This window comes from Pan paniscus, chromosome 1 (genome assembly GCF_029289425.2).
Source record: "Pan paniscus chromosome 1, NHGRI_mPanPan1-v2.0_pri, whole genome shotgun sequence".
NCBI classification, from domain to species: domain Eukaryota; kingdom Metazoa; phylum Chordata; class Mammalia; order Primates; family Hominidae; genus Pan; species Pan paniscus.
Window position 1 is genome coordinate 165,566,501 of NC_073249.2, and position 20,975 is coordinate 165,587,475.

Consider the following 20,975-nt stretch of genomic DNA (forward strand, 5'->3'; position numbering starts at 1 on the left):
GAAAATCACACACATAAATGTAATATGAAAACTGTGTTAAACTGATTCAAAATCCTACACAAATGACTTTCCAATAACCTTTACAACTTATTCGCAAATGAAAAGAATGATTTCAATCGCCTTTCAAGTAACTTTTTTTTTGGTGAAACAGCAAGTGTAAGAAAAGCAGAGTAGAAATGTAGGAGAAAGCTGGACAAGGAACCGAACATCAAGGCTCTCAGTTCTACAATGAATCTGCTATTGGATGCATGAAACTTTACTTTTCTGTGCTTCATCAGTCTTGTGACTAATGCCTGGAGCAGTATCTGCCATACAGCAGATGTTTAATAAATAAATATTGGTTGAATGAATGAATATAATATGTGAAGATTTCATGTGAAGATTTTTGTAGTTCGATGTAAACATTAAGAAATTGGAGATGAGAAGAGTCAAGTAACAAAGATGCATGTACTGTGCTTACAGACCTGCAAATCAAACTTCTCTAGTAAACTGTGTCAAAGTGACCAAGTGGTCAGCAGGAAAATGTGGGAATCTGACCACTGGTCATACTTTTTCACTGCATCCCTCAGGCTTGGATTGTATTATAATTTAAACTCAACAAATGGACTTTTTCTGATTCCAACTCAGTAGGCTAGTACCCTGGCTAGCAACTTCACTGGTGCCATTCTAAGCCTTCTCTTCAATATTTACAGAATAAAAAGCAATTTTGGTTTGAGCTTTGAGCACATTAGATTTTGACAGCTTGGAAATGTCATTCTCAAAGCAAGGACTTCTCACATGCATAGAATTCTGGCTCTTAACTATTCTATAAATGCAAATGCAAATATCCTTGACCAGAAAACCTTGAGCATCATGTTCTAAGAATGTTAGTGAGATTACATGAAGTTCTTTTTAACTGTATTAGTTTCCATCCAACATCTACTAAATTGAATTAGAGTAAAGTGGGGAAGGCCTAGGTTCGAAAGGTGGATGCCAAAGGAGTCACATTTTAATTTCATCTCCATCTCTCATTTATGGATGCTTTCTAGCTGTCAGCCAGTCAGTCAGCAAGCTTCATTCCAAGGGAAACACGCTGGGTGACTGGCCATCCAAGAATTCAACATGATATGACTGGCGTATTTGAAACTGTTCAGAAACACTATGTCTTAGCCAAGCTGCAGCTTTACATGCTGGGTCCTTTCTGCCCCTAGGCCTTTACCCATAATGTTCCTTTTGTTTAACAAGGACTTTGCATCTTCCCTCTCATACACATAGAAACTGCAAATTCCATCTATCATTTTGTCAAGAGTGCCAGAATCCATTGATTGGGAAATATCTTGATGGCACATTTCTTATTTACAAAGGAGATTCCCAAGCACATAAATTTGCAAGGCTCAAGGAAAACTAAAGAAGAACAAGGAGAGGCTCAGAGAAGAGAGGGAGGGAGGAAGAGAGGGCAATGGTAACATGGCAGAGTGACCTAAGTGTTCTTAAAAACAGAGTTGTTTAAAATCAATGTGATGTGGTTAGTATGTTCTGAGACTTTACTGAAGTGCCCAAACTCACCCTCCTACAACTTCACCAAAGCCAGCTGTACACATAATTTCTATAGGTAGATCAGACAGAAATACAGAGAAGGTGCTCAACCCAACATATGGGCACAGGACATGGAAAAGAGCATTGCACGGCTTGGGGGAAGATCTATAAAGTAAACTAACTCAGCACGTGCAGGAACTGACAGCCAGAAGAAAACTTTTGCTGTAAGCATCCCCAGAAATGCACAGAAATACTGGGATAGGCTTTAGATTTCCTCAGGCTGTGGAATGGTGGGTTTGAGCTAATTTTAAGGAGCAAGAAAGCTCTAAGTAACATCTAGGAACATGTATACACTTCAGCATTTAGGTCAAATACCTAACAAGCTCTTCTCTGAACACTTCTAACTTTACTTTTTTGCTTCTTGCATAGCCTTTATCACTTGTGCCTCCACCATATGCCCCAAACACCATCCAAATAACTTTAGGAGATCACAATCACATTTTATGCAACTATCTGCCTAAGTATCTGTATCCTTTGCTAGAATATGTACTCAAGGAGTATGGGGTTGGTTTCTCTTTTATGTGGATATGCCCACTGCCTGGCACAGGGATTATATATTAATAAATATATGTACAATTAAGAAAGATCAATTGGAAGGAGGGGAATAACTTATGATTATGTATTATTTTTCCCTGAAAAGACTTAAACTCCTGAACACAAGATTCATTCATTTACCCATTCATTCATTCACCCTAAAATATTTACTGAGTGCCATTTTGTTTGGAATATAATACCCTAGTTTCTGCCCTCAGGGAGCACATAGTCTAGAATAGTGGTCTCCTTAAAACACAAATTAGCGGTGTCCAAAGAAATCACTGGAGCTTCCATTTATACTGTAGCTTTTAAAAATAAGTCGTCTTTGAAAAAATGATAAGTTTATTTCTAATAATGCATTCTCCCTCACTTGGTACCAATGTCAGGTGGTCATGTGTCACCCATGGTCTGCGAGGTATCCTGAGGAAAATGTGGAATTCTGCAGACTCTCTCTCACTGGCTTCGCTTTCAGTATACTGTGACATTTACTATTTTCATTGACTGGTGTTCAGTCAAAGTCCTAATAGATTATAAGGACTACAGATTACACATTGTAATATAATACATATTTACTCAATAATGTAATACATAATGCATGTAACACTATAATACGTATATTATGTAGTATATCATATGACATTATGTCACCATACTTACATGTCATATGCCATTGTTATTCCCTGACCTCAAGTCTATACTTTCCCTGGGGTAAGGGGACAGAATAGTCAATACATTGAAAACCTAACAATACAAATTATTTGAGATTATAGCTGCTGAGTACAAAACATTTCAAAGCACACCACTATCCGTTATCCCTGTTTATTCTCAAAGCTCTCCCAAGAAAGATGAAGCAGGCACTCACTTGCTATTGATCATGAAACATGTGCCTCAACTTCCGAGCCTCAGTTTCCTTGTCCTCTATATCTTAGAATTATTACATCAAATTAACATATTCAAACAATCTAAAGTTTACAGTACATAGTATTATTCGACCACAGTCAATTTTTGTGCCTCTCTTATGAATGCATAGAAAAAAATCCACAGAGATCAGAGTCCAAAATTCAAATGTTCTACACACTTACATGTGATTGGGCTATAAAACGTTGTTAGAATCCTTTGTTTCAAAGTTACGCTTTCCTAGTCAATTTACATACGGAAGTACCACCTGAGTCTCCTACTCTGAGTTGCTTTCCACATCGGCCTCACTATCAATTCTGCTCAGATAGAACTGAATTCAACAATATCTGCTGAAAGAACACCGGAAAGGGGTACAATGGAGATGACGGGCAGCACCTGCAACAACCAGTCTTGACTGGCTATTCCTAGCACCTGCTTTTCTCTTCTTTCTTCGTCTTTCCTAAGAGAAAGTTAAAGGCTATTAACCAGTGGTCTACAGCACAGGCTTCTGTATCTTCTTACCATTAAGGACAACTTGTAATCATTTCCTCTCATAAGGCCAGCTTCTCAAAGTATTTAATTTACCATCTTTGCTAAATGAATAGATAATTCATCACTCCCCTACCTTTCATTAAATGAATCCAAACTATAACTGCCAGAGTCTCTGTAAGTACAAGAGAACCCATGAGTTCACAAGCATAAAGTCAAAAGCAAAAATCTTCAGCCAGTGCAGCTTTATATAAGGGGAAAAAATGCATAATTTAAGATTTTTCCTCTGGCTCCCTTCAAGGACCACCAGTTGGTAACTACTGGTGGAGCACGTGCTAAGGTTTACTTGCATGCCTTTCATGATATTGTGTTGCAAATCCACTAGAATTGAAAGGACATAGACGTTCTGCACTGCTACTTTTAGAACTGGCTCAAGCTTGGACAACAAGGTGCTTCATTTTCCTTCTTTCTATTGTTTAGGATCCTACTGAAGAGTTCAAAGCTGTAACAATGCATTAAACTGAAAAGCTTTCAGTGTGGGTAGCATTTGTAATTTTAAAAGAAGATAAACCTCTCTATGGAGTTAACATGATCTGTGAATGTGGGACCTGCTAGGAATCAGATATCCTAATGAACTTTGTCTTGCTCACTTGAAATGGAGAATTAACCAATTCTTTTAAATAATTCAGAAATCTAAAATGAAAGGAATGGGGCACAAATTTCTATTGTACTGCACAAAAAATGGGGAATGAAAAGAAACATTTTATGTTTTCAGTAAAACTATACTCCTACATCTTGCAACGGAAACACTTTTAAATTTATTGGCAATCATAATTGTTTTATGCCATCTAACAAACATAATGGCATCTGGTATAAATACCTTGCAACTAACCTAATTTTATAGTCTCCACCTCCAGCAGAAAAATCAAATGAAAACTCAGTCCATTGTTTAAAAATATCTATTAAAGTACCATATACTCATAATACTTGAGGCTGTAGAAAAAAAGAACAAAGTGTTCATAAAAAAATAAGAATGTAATTTTTCTATAAAGATGTATATTTTGTCAAAAAAAAAAAAAAAGAAACTTAAAAAGAAGATGTCCCTGGCACCTAGTTCATGTCTATGAGGCAATGAGGTGGATGAGAGAGAAGGCGAGCTACATTTTATTGAGTATCTATTATGGATTGTTGCAAGTGCTCAGCACTTTCCACATATCTACATCCAGACATATAATCCACACAGAAACAGTCCTGTTAGTTCTGAGGATGTAGTTAAGCCTGTGGGTGCCTGAACAAGGCTGAGGCAGATACCTGGGAAGATGAGATAAGAAATAAAGGAAGAGATGACGATCCTAGATGAGAGCAAAACAAGAGGAAGGAAAAGGAACTAACGTTGTTTGTGCTCAGAACAAAACAGCAACGAAAACACATTTCCTGGGAAGGTGATGACATCGCACCTTATACATTAGAAAATAAAAGTTTAAGAGTTTAAATAACTTGTTCAAATTTATACAATCAATACATTATAGAACCAGAGTTTGAATTCCATTCTTTCTCTAATAGAATGTCATGGTTAAGCAGTTAAGACTCTGGACTTAGAGTTGAGTCTGAATACCCTTTATGCCTTCTTGACTGTGGGACAAGCTACTTAAATTCTTTGTGTCTCAGTTTCCTAATCTGTAAAATGGGCACACTAATAGCACCTACCTCCATAGGATTATATTAAGATGATATAAGATCATGAATATAGAACTCAGCACAGTGCATGGCTCTGGTGGCCATGAATAAAAATGGTCCACCCTGACCACCTGTTGCAAGGAACATGGTTGCCTAACAGGGCTGCTCCTCTGAATCCACCACCACATTTGCTTAAAGGCCACACTTCCTCCAGGCTGTTTCCAGCCAATAACTGAGGGGGAGGATACCAACACAGACCCATTCCTATAAAACACAGAATTCTTCCAACAGGGGACTTAAGCTCAGGGACTCTCCATTGGCATGGTCAAAATTTTCTTAGAAGCTTACTCCAGGCGCAGTGGCTCACACCTGTGACCCCAGCACTTTGAGAGGTTGAGGCAGGTGGATCTCTTGAGCCCAGGAGTTTGAACCCAGCCTGGGCAACATAGTGAGCCCCTCGTCTCTACTAAAAATACAGTAAATTAGCTGGGCGTGGTGGCGTGTGCCTGTAGTCTCAGCTATTTGGTAGGCTGAGGTGGGAGCATCACCTGAGCCTGGGAGGTTGAGGCTGCAGTGAGCCGTGATCATACCACTGCACTCCAGCCTAGGCAATGGGAGTGAGAGCTCTGGGATTCTTCCGACCCAATCTCTCATTCTTCCCTCCTCCTTTCCCACCTGTCAGAACTGTACGGCAGCCTAAAAGTTCTCTCAATCTACTCTTGCTCTGTCCCCCTTTATATTTGATAGGTATTGCCCCGATAAATCTCTTGTCCTATCAGGACATATTATTCTTGGAGGAACCAAACTAACATACTGGCACATAGAAAGTCCACAATGATTGTGAGCTACTATTATGATTATTATCACCAAAAATCATTATTTTTGTTATTATCTGGCTTTAAGCCTAATAGAGTTTAACCCTATTTCCAAAATTGTTTTCCTTGAATCTGTGAACACTATTCTTTTTTAAAGCAGGAGGATTCAAAGGTTACACTATATTTCTTTAACATGTTCAAACAAGATTTGTCATACCTAGCAAAGTTGTCCCAATTACAGATGAAAACATATACATTTATCATTCCATATTGCACATGAAAAATATGGCCCCTTCTATTTTCAAGTTTATCAGAAATGCCATTTCTCTACTTCACCTTTGGATGTGCGAATTCCAAATGCTCTATTATTTGACTGATTTCCTATTTTCATCATCTTTCATGAGTAAATGGTCTGCCAGTAACTGGATGTATGGGCTCACACAGTGTCGCAGTGGCTTACTCAATTAATACACGACTAATTAAACTTATACACTCACTTGCATGGGCTGAGTGGCTCTCAACTATTATATTGTACCTATTGACTGTGCCTCACAAGTGGTTTATTGTTCCAAGAAAACTACTGGGCTAGGTACCAGCAGATGCGGGAGGAATGGAATTTAAGCAGCCAAGTCACTAGAACTTTGTAGTACTCTTCCCAGATTTCATTTTCAGTGGGTTAAATTCCAGTGGTTTGACCTTTTGTGATCAGTGAAAGCATCACAGACTAATCAAACCTTTTCATACACTGCTGTTACTATTGCCTATGTAACCTCCACAGGAATATGTGGAGAATTACAACTGGTTGCCAGATAAAATACAAAACTTGGTCTAGACAAACAATGAATACTTTGTTTGTGTAAGTATATTTCACGCAGTACTAAAAAATTATTCACTGTTTATCTGAAACTCAAATTTAACTTGGCATCTTGTTTTTTTTTTGGGGGGGGGGTTGGGGACAGTCTTGCTCTGTCACGGGTTTTGCCATGTTGCCCAGGCTGGTCTCAAACTCCTGGCCACAAGTGATCTACCTGCCTTGGCCTCCCAAAGTGCTGGGATTACAGGTGTGAGCCACCATTGTGCTACATCTGGCAACTATTTAGGAACAAAATCCACCTTCATGGTGAATGTATGTGAGACCTGGGGGTTATAATCTAATGGGGTCACGAGAGCAGGGGTAAGCTGAAACTCCACAGATTTCGACCTCCATTTTGAGAAATAATTGTTTACACAATTGGGTATGTGAAACCAAATATTATTCCATGCAAGTAACTTGGCTTTTAGTAATATGCACGAGGGAAAACCTTTGGAGGTACTAAAAGATACTGCCATGACAAATCAGTCTCATTCCTTAACAATGCTATGAATGAGGTCTTTGTGTACAACTCCACACTAAACTCTGTCTACTTTGCTTCCCACTGAACACTCATTATCTAGAACAGTGACTATCACAGTGTAGGGGATCAGGACATATCTACTGTACCAAGAAATGAATGGACTCATATGTGCATTCTTCCAGAGTATACCATGGCTTTTCAAGGACGTGCCATATCTTTTCCTTGGCTTACAAGATCCAATATGATTTGCCTTCCTGCTACTCATCTCCAACTATTCTCTCCCTTGTTTGTACCCTTCAAGCCACACCAACCCCCTTAGTGTTCTTCCAGCATGTCTCAGGGCTGTTATATTTAATGTTCCCTCTTCTTAGAATAAAAGTCCCTAATATCTGCATAATTCACTTCTTTGACTTCATTAGGACTTAACTCAAATGTCAACACATCAGAAAGGCCTTCCTTTACCACCCTTTATAAGACAGTACCCACATCCTCCCTTCTTTAATCCCTTATATTGCCTTATTTTCTTTTATAATGTTTGATGCCACTTGGCATGTGACATGTGTATTAATCAGCTGATTGTCTGTCTCCTTCCCCAAGAAGGTAAGCTAAATTAAGAGTAGGATTTTCTGTTTTGCTCAGTGTGATGCCTAGAACATGCCTGGTTCTTAGAGTGTATTTGATAAATACCTGTTGAATGAATGAATGAACAAATGGTGTCTTTTCCCTTTTACTAGACTATCAGGTTCTCAAGAGCAGGATGTCTGCTCTATCTCTGTATTCCCTTAACACATCCAATACCTAGTCCAAATATATCCAGCAATTCTATTTTTTTTTTTTTTTTTTGAGACAGAGTCTCGCTCGGTCACCCAGGCTGGAGTGCAGTGGCGCGATCTCTGCTCACTGCAAGCTCTGCCTCCCAGGTTCATGCCATTCTCCTGCCTCAGCCTCCTGAGTAGCTGGGACTACAAGCGCCCGCCACCACACCCGGCTAATTTTTTTTTTTTTTTAAGTAGAGACAGGGTTTCACAGTGTTAGCCAGGATGGTCTCAATCCCCTGACCTCGTGATCCGCCTGCCTTGGCCTCCCAAAGTGCTGGGATTACAGGCGTGAGCCATCCTGCCTGGCCTATCCAGCAATTCTTAAGAATGATCTGTTAAATTACTTATGAGAAAATTGAGGTACAAGTCTTTAAGTGACTTGGACAACTGATTTTCCCTTAACAGACGCTCAGTGTCAGGCTTTTAATGGCAAGTCTCTTTTGCTAATTTGACCTATTCGGAAGCTGTGATTTGGCTTCTTCTTGTTCATCTCTGAGTTTACAAGTGCTACTTGCTGAGAAGCTCTCTGGTGGTAAAATACCTACAGAGATCTAAGAAAACACTGACTTTCCTTCGTGGAAAGATTGTTGAAAAGCTATTCCTATTTTGCTGAGCCTTGCCACAATATCCTTACATTTCTCTTTTTGGATATTCACCATATGATGCCTGTGGATAAGCCATATGAGACTCCCTGGTTCCCTTTGGGTTAAAATCAACTAAGTATAGAAATGCACAACTGAGATGGGGCAGAGTAATCTGCAGCAAATAGTGCCCCCTACCCTCCACCCCTATTTGAGATATCCCACTAGATTTCCTTAACGACAAGCTAATGCCAGGGGGGAAAAGAGTTGCCTGGAGCTGAGTAAAACCTGAAGAAGAGAAAAAGAATGAGGAAGCTGCAGGGAGAAAAGGTGCCAAAAATCCTTGTGGCCACATGAATTTTTCTAGCAGGCAACTAATCAATCTGGATTAGTGACTCCAAATCCCCAAATACATTATTTATATTACATTCAGTTTACTAATATTATCCACAAATAGGTAATTCCTTCCAAAAAATAATGTACTGGCTTAAAAACAACAAATTCACATTCAAATTTAAAAGCAGAAGTGACCCTATTATTTGTGGCAAGGAAAGCTCATACCCAATTCCTGACCCCAGCTCGCCCCTCTGATCTTTCACCACGCTGGTTTTTAATTGATGGGGAGGTATGAAAAGTGGCCATTAGAAGTGGTCCTTCTAAGGATATCTCTGTCAAAGGGTCCTGTCATACTAGTTCCAGGCTTAGATCACAGGGAAAACAGAGCAATGGCAGATGGAGCTGTAGCCAAACACCAGGTGCACCTTCTACCGCACTGTGATTTGATGACGGCTCCTCATTTGATTTCCTTTTTGAGCCCAATTCAAATACTGCATAAAGTGTATTGCTTCATATTTTCATATTTTTAGAATCTAGATCTATGTATATATTTACGCAATTCCAGATACATTCTAAATACACACTTTAAAATGCTTTCCTACTTGGAACGTTACATTCAATGGGCACTTCTGGGTCTCTCCTGGGATAAGAGTCAGAGGCACAAATGAATTTGAGGACCAGCAAGAAATCCCTTTTTTTCTTCTTTCCTGTGTAACTCTTTGTGTGTGAAGGGTTGGAGGTGGGGGGAGTGGGGAGGGGAAGATGTCTGAAACAGACCACCCAGTCAGTCCATTTTAGAACTTGAAAATCAGGGGAATAGGATCTAAAACATTTCCTATTTTGGCTACTAGCCAACTAACCTAAAGTCTGTTCAGCTAGTTATTCTCTGTGTGAAGACAATAAAATACTCATAATGTGTGAGGATAAGACTACTTTAAAATGGCTACAAATCTCCCCCCCACACCCCCCATTTTTCAGTTGAAAAGGCGCCTTAAGTACACTGGATCCCGTGGCTTAAGCTCTGCAGCCTCCACTGCGTCATGCACTTGGGGAAGCCCCCAGCCTAGGATGGCACCTCATCTTTCACAGAGAAAGACTCAGGAATTTCCTTTGTCTGGAGGCATTTCTGAGGAGCCTTTGCAAACAATGATGGGTCACACCTGCTAACAATTCTTTAGAAAGCAAAATTCACCTAGTTTCAGAATGAAATTTCAGATGAAACCAAATTCTAGTTCCCTAGTCTCTTAAAGAAGAGAGACTAGCTCCATTGCATTGCTGAAAATTCATCAGTCAGAATTTAATTATACAGATCTGGAAACCAGAAGGCATTTAGGTTTTAATGTCTCCCTGAGTTGGGACCTTTACATATTTTAGAATATTGATCATAACTGTTATTGCTGCTATTTTGGTGGTCACTCTACTGTGTCTGTCCCTGCGGGGTTTTTTGAAGGAACACTGCAGAGAAGAACTGTTGCTAGGTAATTGTAAAAGAAAGTCATGCAAATTATGAAATATTGATAAACTGCATTTACAAGTCAATGGTGCTAGAATGCTCCTTCTTTCCCAGTAAAACATAAACTGTAAGGTTGCATTGCCTCCAAATTTTTTTAAATCACCCAACTAAATGACACATTCATCAAAACAGTTCCTAAAACAAGCAGTCCATCCAGCAGTGACCATTTTTGCAGTTTTGAATTATCAATTTTATTTTGCCTTCCCACTATATATAAATATTGCAATATAATATTGTAATATATCTACTACACATGTGAGGAGGTAGTAAAAACAATTTAAAACATTAAACAAGAAGGCCCACAATTTTTAAAGAGAATAATGTCAGATAAAAAAATGTTCATCAAAAAAGAGAAAAAGAAATTTATAGGTTTCTCTTCTCAGCCCCAAATTACAAAGTAAATCCTACACATAAATCTTTTTTTTTTTGAGACAGAGTCTCGTTCTGTCACCCAGGATGGAGTGCAGTGGTGCGATCTCAGCTCACTGCAACCTCTGCCTTCTGGGTTCATACGATTCTCCTGCCTCAGCCTCCCGAGTGGCTAGGATTACAAGCATCTGCCATCACGCCCGGTTAATTTTTTTTTTTTTTTTTTGGTATTTTTAGTAGAGACCGGGTTTTACCATGTTGGCCAGGCTGGTCTTGAACTCCTGACCTCAAGTGATCCACCCGCCTTGGCCTCCCAAAGTGCTAGGATTACAGGCGTGAGCCACTGTGGCCAGCCCTACACATAAATCTTAAGTCAGGAAGTCAGTTGCACTAAAACTTATTTCGTAAACATTAAAAATTCAATGAGTTAAATAATAATGCATGAAATAGCAACAATTACGGATGAAAAGAAGTACATTCCTTGTTCACCTAGCAACATTTAACAATGATACCTCTTTTAACAATTCAGGATGTGAACGACATAAATGAAGATGGCGAACATGAAAGGTAGATTCAACCAATACTCCAGGGTAATTTTCAAATTGGCAGGTAGAGCTGGAAATTTTCAAAATCTGGGGCAAGCATCATGATTAATGGGCTTCCACTGACTGCAAAGACCCATCTGAGGGTTGATGCCACCAACATATGTGCAACTACCAGATAAATGAGGAGGAACAAACATGATTAAACCTAAAGGAAATCATCTAAATACCAATTCTGATTTCTTGTTATAAATATCACACTTTAAAAACCACTATGATAAAGTTATTACTAGCAGTCTGTGCAGATGATGAGAAATGGCAAATAGAAGGGAAAAATAACCAGGTGAAGATAGCATTTCTTTCTGGCTAGGGAGCCCCACATTTTCTTTTTTTAGTTAAGGATGCTTTCACGGATAACAGTGAGAGCCAGTGGGGGTGTGTTTTCAGAGTGCCAACGCTGGCCTATACTGTTGCCTCAGACACTGAGTCAGTGCAGCCCTACAGAAGTGTGCCTTGAATTAAGTAAGAAGGCTATCACATGAGCTTTATCCTCAATAATGACTGACCTGATACACCACAGAATGCAAGCTTTGGAGGACTGTTCACAGGCCCTGTAAATATCAGGCAGGCATTTTAAATGCTCTGTCCCATAAATATGTTTAAAGTAACCAAAGTATGTCATGGGAGTTCACAAAAGTTGTTTAAATCGATGTTCTAAGTCAAAGTCCAACAAATAAGGCTTAAAACCTTCAGGAGCTCTGGAAAAGCCAGATTCAGTGATATAACAAAGGATTAAATGATACCAATCAGAGCTGGGAACTTTGTCTGAACTGCATTCCCTACGGTAATCAAGCATCATGCATAAACTGAAATGGTGATGTTTCAAACAACTGACCACACCTGCTCATTGAAGTGGGGGTGGGGGCGGGCAGGAAGGGGAGAGGGACAACTTTATGTCCTATTCCCATTAGTACCTAGCCCTCAGCTTTGGCTTCCTAGACCTACTAGTTACATCTGTTAATCTCTGTCCATGTGTCTGAGGACAGCCTTCCCCCACACCCAAATTAGGTTTTCAGCTTCTCCAGAGCGTTTTTGTTTTTTTGTTTGTTTGTTTGTTTTTCTTAAAATCTCCAGGTAAATCAAGAGTGAACAGATACTCCAAAAATATTTGGGAGTAATGACAATATATTCATCTACTTATTAATTTTATTCATTAAGCAAATAAGTACTAGGTACCCATTAAGTTCAAGGCACAGATCTACGGGCTGTGCAGGATTTTTTTTAAAAGGAATTTGTCATAAATCCTACCCTTAATCAGCTTATAGTTTTTAATAAGCCAGATTCTATTTGGTTTGTGCCAAGGAAAAACTCAGCTAAAATTAAAGACATCTAGGAGAAGTCTCTTCTTTCCAGAATCACCTTCTTGAGTACTCATTCTGAAGGTTCCAGCTACTCTGAATCCTTTTTGCAATTCCCTGGTTCTCAAACTCATGGGAGATGAACAGATTGTGAGGATAAAACAAAATGGGAAAACAGACGTGGCACCACGGGGATTGTGGGGATTTGGGAAACCCATGTCTGACATTTCAGAGCAGGGTAAGTACCCACTAAAGATGTCTCTAAAAGTCTTGGTATATTTCTGACGCCATCCCCTTCCACTCCAAGGCTCCCAGCTTTGGACCTCTTGAATATACGTACTCGTTGTAAATACGACAAGCTTTAACTGGAAGGTAGTAATGGTAACCTTCCTTTGAGTCCTTACTGTGAACCAGGCAGAATGCTATTTTGTATGCATATTCTCAGTTTAACACTCATGAGATACGTCCTTTTAGTATTTTATTTCTTTTCTTTTCTTTTCTTTTTTTTTTTTTTTTTTTGAGATGGAGTCTTGCTCTGTCACCCAGGCTGGATGAAGTGGTGCCATCTTGGCTCACTACAACATCTGCTGCCTGGATTCAAGATAGTCTGCTGCCTCAGCCTCCCGAGTAGTGGTATTACAGGCAAGTGCCACTATGCCTGGCTAATTTTTGTATTTTTAGTAGAGACGGGCACCATGTTGGCCAGGCTGGTTTCGAACTCCTGACCTCAAGTGATCGACTCACCTCAGCCTCCCAAAGTGCTGGGATTACAGGCGTGAGCCACTGCACCTGGCCTCCTTTTAGTATTTCTGTTTTACTGGTAAGAAAACTGAGATTGGGGTGTACCTTACTCAGTCACTCAGCTATTATTTAATTTGAACTCAGGTCTTTTTGACTCCAGAGGCAGAGTTTTTTACCCATTATATTATACCAATTTTGAGTTTCAGAGCTTCTGATATTTTATCGCTGGGCTTCAGATAATTCCTTCAAAATTCCCATCTAATGCTCTAATTGGACAAAGATTTGTTTTCTTTTACAGTTGAGTCTTAAGGGAGTACAAGAAAAGAAAGCAAAAATTCCACAGAAAAAGCAGACTAGTTGGACAGGGAAGAAACAGCTGCATCCACTTTATGTAAAGTTACATGGCCCAGTTTACGGTTTGGGATGAAACAGCGTGTTACCATTTGTCTATTCATTCTCCATGGTTTACTAGGGAAATACCATTCGTTTCCCATTACCTTTCTCAAGAGCTAGGATAAAAAGAATATTATTTTTTCGCATACATACAAACATACATATATATATACACATACATACATATATGTGAAGTAATGAATTCCCATTTTATTTGAAGAATCAAGTCTGTTACTTCTTCAATCAGCAAGATTCCAAAATTTCTTAGAGCTTTGTTGATACACCTATGAGAGTTCCCTCTTTCAAAACAAAAACGAAACACACACTTCATCTTCATATCCTGAGGTAATGAAAAAGAGGAAACATTCTCTTGATCAACGCAACACCAGAGAGTAGAACCTTATCTAATGCATGTAAATACCAAGCCCTGAATCTTCATTTATTCCTTTTGGGATTACGTGTCTTTAAGGAAAAGAGAAAAATCATTTTTCCTCCACTAACTTCATCTGAGATTGACAAGAGGCAGAAAACTGAGTAGGCTGATAATTCTTCAACTGGGGCTAAGATAAGCCAGCTTCTACTACTTTTCCTTTGAAACAAATAGAAAACTGAAAGATAGGAATTTATTACTTTATCTCCTAGATATTAATACTTTCTTTCTTTGAACTCACATGATTTCCCCAAAATGATAGCATAAATCCTTGCGGTAGTAGCATCAAGTGATCTGAGGTTAAAAGTGAACTTGGCTAGTATCTCTCTGCCTTTGGCCAAAAAATCCAGGCTCAATCCTGGTTGCTTTCTGGAATGGGAAACACACAATATTGGGATTGCAGGCAGCTCCAGAAAGGCATGCCAGGCCTCTCATGCTCTCAATTTATATTTGCATGTGAACAGCTTGTTGGCCATTTTATGAAGACAGATGAATCGCAGGCCTGCTAGAGGGGCGGCCAGACCTAAATACGCGAACTACACACCCGTACAGTCCACACATTTTTGAAGATGAAAATAAAATTATACCTCTGGAGACATCTTTAGGGAGATTATGCACAAATACAATATGTAGAAAAAAGTGAAACTTTGAAGGCATCACCTACAAGTCAAGTGGAAAATAAAGAACGAAACTAGTCTATAAATACCACTCTTTAAAATGTCAACAAAAAATAAGATGTAGCTGTATATGACACTAAAAACAAACCTCCAGAGTTCTCTCTTTTTTTTTTTAAACTGCCTGCTTTAAAAAGACAACTTTGATAAAGAAAATATCACCAAAATACCAGGATGAGGAGAGGAATTGCCAGGCAGTCCATATTTAATGCTAGAATCCAGCAATGTAATCAAATTTCTCATGGGTAGGAAATGAAACATATTCTGAAAAATCAGTGATAGGATAGCTAATGTGGTAAACTTGATCCTTCACCCCACAATACCAACATAATTCCGTTTGCCTATCTTTTCCAAAAGATTGGATGGAGATCAACATGGAACAATGTACAGAACAACAAAAGGAAGAGACTCAAGCAACGGGTTCATTCAAAGTGGGTGAAAAACAAAGTATGATAGAATTATATTGACAAGAAAAATAATAAAAGTCATAATGAACCACAGCTGACATTTTTAAAGCATAAACTCTATGAAAGATACTATGGTAAGCACATTACACATATTATCTTATTTAACTCTTCAACAAACAGGTAATATTATTACCCTGTTTTAGAGGAATAAATCAATACTCTGAGAGGTTAAATAACCTATTCAGTATCACACAGGTAAGAAATAGGAGAGGCAGAATTTGAATGCAGGTCACATCCTGAGCTTCCGCCGCCCCGCCTCCCGTGAGATGTTCTGCTCTGTTGCCCAGAGCTAGAGTGCAATGGCGCAATCTCAGCTCACTGCAACCTCTGCCTCCCAGGTTCAAGCAATTCTCCTGCCTGAGCCTCCCAAGTAGCTGGGATTACAGGCACATGCCACTACGACCGGATAATTTTTCTATTTTTAGTAAAGACATGATTTCACCATGTTGGCCAGGCTGGTCTTGAACTCCTGACCTCGTGATCTGCCAGCCTCAGCCTCCCAAAGTGCTGGGATTACAGGTGAAAGCCACCACGCCCAGCCCACAGCCTGAGCTTTTAATCACAATGGCATATTCTCCCCACAGGCCCTTCAAGGTAAAGCATTCCACCAGAGTCCTCAGTGCTATCAGCAAAGGAGAACATTTTGGAATTTTATGAGATGATATCTGTGAAAGTATGTAACACAATGTTTGTTATATGATAGGTACTGCTAGTTCACTGAAGTCTCTGTTTTTATTGAAACCGATAGTTTTATTCAATATAAAACTCCAACCCATGACAGTAGGTTTCATACTTGTAGTGCCTGCCACGAATTCAAATTTTACCAGATACTATGATATTCATATATAATGTATGTTCTATTTTAATAAAGCATCTGCAACAGAAAATTTAGATATTTATGCAGCAGTGGAATTTAATGCTGTCCTGTATCCTCACTATTTTATTTTAGACAATTTAAGGTAGAAAAATCCTTCAAAGCATAGATTTTTTTTTTTTCTTAAAGGAATTGGCAAAGTGTTGAGCTCCCAAAAGGCTTAAAACTGCTTGTGAATGAATGATCTTAAATCACTAGTGAAGATGATCATGGGGCATTTGCCACATTAAAGAACTAAAATGAAATGAAAAAGCCATGACTCCTCACTTAATGCTATTAAAAAAAAATCTGATTTGGTAAATTAACCCCACTTCTCATAGTTTAATTGGGTAATCAACGTTCTTGGGAATTCAGGTTCTCATGGGCACCCTAATAGTGTTTAGGGCCGGGGGTCCTGAGGCTGCTGGGGTGATCCCGAGAACAAGAAGCTGCCCTATTAAAAGTAATCTACTTGAGTTTTTCCGAGTCTTTGGAGTTGTTCCTACTGTGGGCTACTTATAGGGTAGGCCCCCAAATCCTCACACTTAGTCGGCCTGCTGGCTGCTGTGGACTCTGAAAGCAGCAGCTAGAGTCCCAAGCTAAACTTACCATTTTCTGGCTGGTCCTTAATGTCAGCGTCACTTGGCTGGCTGGGACTTTCAGATTGACTTGAATCTGAAAAACATAAAAATACAGCCAAAAATTACAGGGTCTGCAAGGGAAAGTGCATCAGAGGTGCCAGACTTTCTCAAAAGGTTCAACCTATAAACTAAGAAAGGGAACGTTACAGAAATGACATGAGACATGAAAAAAAGAAAAGATGGAAAGAGAAAAGAAAGAGAGGGAAATGCAGCAGCAGCCTGTGCCTTTAGAGAGGACGCTCCGGTTTGCGGACACCTACGGTGGCATTGGCTTTTGCCAGATCACAACTTGAAGCTCTTCAGCAACCATTCTCTTAGAGAGACCATTTCCAAACTGCTCTTCTCCACTATTTATACACTCGAGTCTGATAAAGACTTCATCCTTCATTACACACATCTGAAGCTTGATTCAGAACATAATAAAGTGTCAAAACATATTTTGAAGCTGGTATATAAAAGCAACCCAAACAACAGTAACAAGTTCTGTTGATATTTAGCTCTGCATTCCAGCAACAGACTACGCAGACTAACACCATTAAATACTAGAGTCCTAATATTCCATCACATTTTCTTGAAATAACTGCATAACTCAAAGAAGTCTTTCTGAAGGTACAAGTTTCCCCTACTTTATAAGAATTATTTTTTTCTTGTACTGATGCATTTGGGAGATCCTAAAAGGACTTGTTTGCAAAAACAGATTTTTGTACACCTCTATAGAATTAAACATTTTTTAATTTAAAAAATATAATCATATTTTCAAACTAAAAAAGGAATTTGATTAACTTAATTTCTAAATGAAATAAGTGAAAATCAAAGTAACTTAATTTTTAAATTAGATAAAATTAGATCAAAAGAATTTCACAAAATTAGAAACAAGCATATTTATGGTACAGTTTTTGGGGAGAGGAGAGAAAAAACAGGCAAAATGTTTCAAGGGGAAAAATTTTGATTTAAAAATAAAGCGTTTTCTGAGACTTGAAGTCGTTTACAACATTGTTTAAAAGCAAACACAAAAATTTTTTTTCAACAAAACCTCTGTATCTGCGGAGAGCTTGCATCCTAACTTCAACTTGACTTCACAGGTTTTGAATTAGCTGCCTGAAATTTAACCACATTTCTGCAAGTTTAATGTAAGGTCAAAAGGTCATGACACTTAACTGTGATTAAACAGAAAATATTACTTCTATAGCAACTGAGTTATAGCATCACCCTTCTCTTTCTTGGAGATGCTGCAGAAAGAAGTGGCACTACTAGTGACCTTAGGTCTAGAAATGCTAATTTATTACTTTAAAAGACTCCCTGCTTTTAAGCAAATGAAGATTTTACTTATAAGAAAGTGCTATAGCAAAAAATATCTATTTTAAAATTTTCAGATAATCTTAACCTGGTGACTATAGCAAAAATTCTATGTTGATTCAAAGGTTAAATAACAGAAGATGCTAAAAAGTGAATTTTTATTTGAGTCTGGCAAAGTGACAGCTTTTATCGTTCTGTAACAATTGCCACAGAGAAGACACAAACAAAATGTATTATTATATGCCAAAAACCTTTAAAGAAATCCTTCAGAATAAACTACAAAAATACAAAACCTAGACTAAAAATTAGAAATGCAAACAAATTTACATTGACCCATATTTAAAATTTTAACTACATAAATTAATATTATATATATCACAAACAATTAAAAAATACAGCATGACTACCTTCTTTTTCTTCTAGGAAACAAGCCTATAATTTTGCCATTAGAAATTACACATTAAATATTTTGAGTAGTAATTCAATGTATTTTAGGAGAAAGACATGCCTCCATTGTTTTTGTTCTGGAAAATCTTAAACCATTAATTTCTATAACTAAAATGAAAGCAAAATATCTAATTTTGTTTTAGGGAAAATTAAAATTCTTGATCATGTCCCGAAACAGATACATAAAATTTTGCCAAACATAATATTTTCTTTGGAATAATACTAGCAAACATACATCTCTATCCATGCACTACTTCTATGTGTAATATCTTTATAATTAATCACTTCTCTATGAATAAATGGAAAATAGTTTTATCTCAATTATTAGATATACAATAGCCAATTACTTTTCCGATATTTATCCATGAATATTAAAGCAAAAAGGGATCAGGAAAGACCCTAAATTTTTTTTATATAATCTGAAAGCAGACTTCTTTCTTCTTTTCACTTTTTGTTTAAATTTGTCACCTACCTTTACAGATACATAGCATAATAATAGAAAACATGAACAACAATAAAAGATGAATATTAGGTATGTTCAAAGAAAGTTTAAAATTCCAAGCCACAGAAAAATAAGCAAACCAACAGCAAAGGAGTGAGTGGCAAGAAAATGCTCAGAGTTGGTCTGCAAGGGGCCGCCGCATTCTCGTGAAAGCTCAGATACAAACACTGGAGAAGGCATCTAGCCAAACTGAAAATGGAATTTAATTTTTCTAGTTTTATTCAAAAGCTGGAGACACCGCTATCCATCTGAGGACTGCATACGAAAATGCACCATCCTGCTAAGGGGCAAGCAAAGCCAAAGATCTACAAGAAAATGTATATGATCTCAAAACTTCAATAATTATTTTCTACCCTCGGCCGTTCAATACCATTTTCTTTTTCAGCCAAGAAGGAGCAAAACTACCCAGTCTTAGTGCTATTCTCTGCTGAGGACGCATGGACACTCTTTCTGGTATTGCAAAAGGTCACTGATGCTGTTAAGTGTGGAGCCAACCAAATGACCAAAATTACAAATTAATTTCTACCCATGTATAATTGATACAAATGAAAGATCTCTTTCTCAAACATTTGCCTTAAAACACTATCAAGAAGGTTAACAATTAATTCACTTTTCTCCTTTATATACTCCATAGACACCTGTCAGAAGCCAAGGTAACTTTGTGTCTTACTCTTTCGGACAAATATCACGTGGTTGATTGATTTCTACCACCTTAAATAATTAGGAACCTCAGAAAACAAACCCAACTGCATAGAACTGGATTTTCTTCTTGTATCTGAGTCTCCCATACCAGTGAGTTTCTCTGGCTTACTGGTTGAAAGCCAGAAGATCTGTATATTACAATGAAGAGAATTTTACTTACACTGTGTTTAAAGGATGGGGTTGGAAATGCTCTTGTAAGGAAGTACATTAGGGTTATCAATTTTTTTCCCCTATCTAGGGATTTGCTTTTTGTTTAAGGAAACTTGGACTTCAACCTAACCTTGAAAAGCAATGTTTCTTTGGATTTTTAAAAAATTTATGAGCAGAAATTTAAACCTAAAATAGACAGGGTTTGCATATGGGAGGCTAGGTTAAGAACTCTTAATTGAACTGGTAGCCATCCATCTATGCAGTTTTATGGCGCCTACAGCTATATTGCTGGAGTACTCAGACAAAGATAGTTCACTGTCAACGTAATCACTAGGGAAAGGAATAAAATAAATCCTGATGCCTACATACTTGTCTCTGCTTCCAAACACTTGTACAATGCAAGAACGGAAACCTTGTACTGGATTTGCTACATGTACACATATTCGGCTCCTCAAACCTCAGGTCTACTCCCCTTCAGAATGAAACGTCAGTATTCCTTTGGGGAAGGTGAGGAATGACAAAAACATGTTAGTATGGTAAAATGAGTGAGGCAAAAATATAAATATCCCTTCCATGTATTTTATGTTCTTTAGGCAATAAACAAAGATAGAATATTGCTAAATCTTCCCTTTCACCTAGAATTAAACACTTTGTCCTCTCCAGTCCCTCTTTCATTGCAAATGTATCTCTTACAGTGTGATTAATATTATGCTGTAGTAAGGTGAGTTTAAACCATCTGAGAATGTCAGCTTCTAAAGAAAGGAGTTCCTTCCTACTCTTCTCTTATCCCCGGTACTTTCCACAGGGTGCCTGGCCCAGCCAAGGAGTTCAATAACTGCTG

The 20,975-nt window shown here is 38.2% G+C and overlaps 1 protein-coding gene across 2 annotated transcripts in view; it reads right to left on the reverse strand.

Moving 5' to 3' along the window:
• The window catches only part of NFIA (nuclear factor I A), a 381,707-nt gene that overhangs the window by 169,848 nt on the left and 190,884 nt on the right, over positions 1 to 20,975 (reverse strand). For both annotated transcript variants that reach the window (XM_034966293.3, XM_034966283.3), the window contains exon 3: positions 17,006 to 17,071. In XM_034966293.3, coding sequence (XP_034822184.1) covers positions 17,006 to 17,071 — 66 coding nt within the window. The remainder of the gene's footprint in view (positions 1 to 17,005; positions 17,072 to 20,975) is intronic.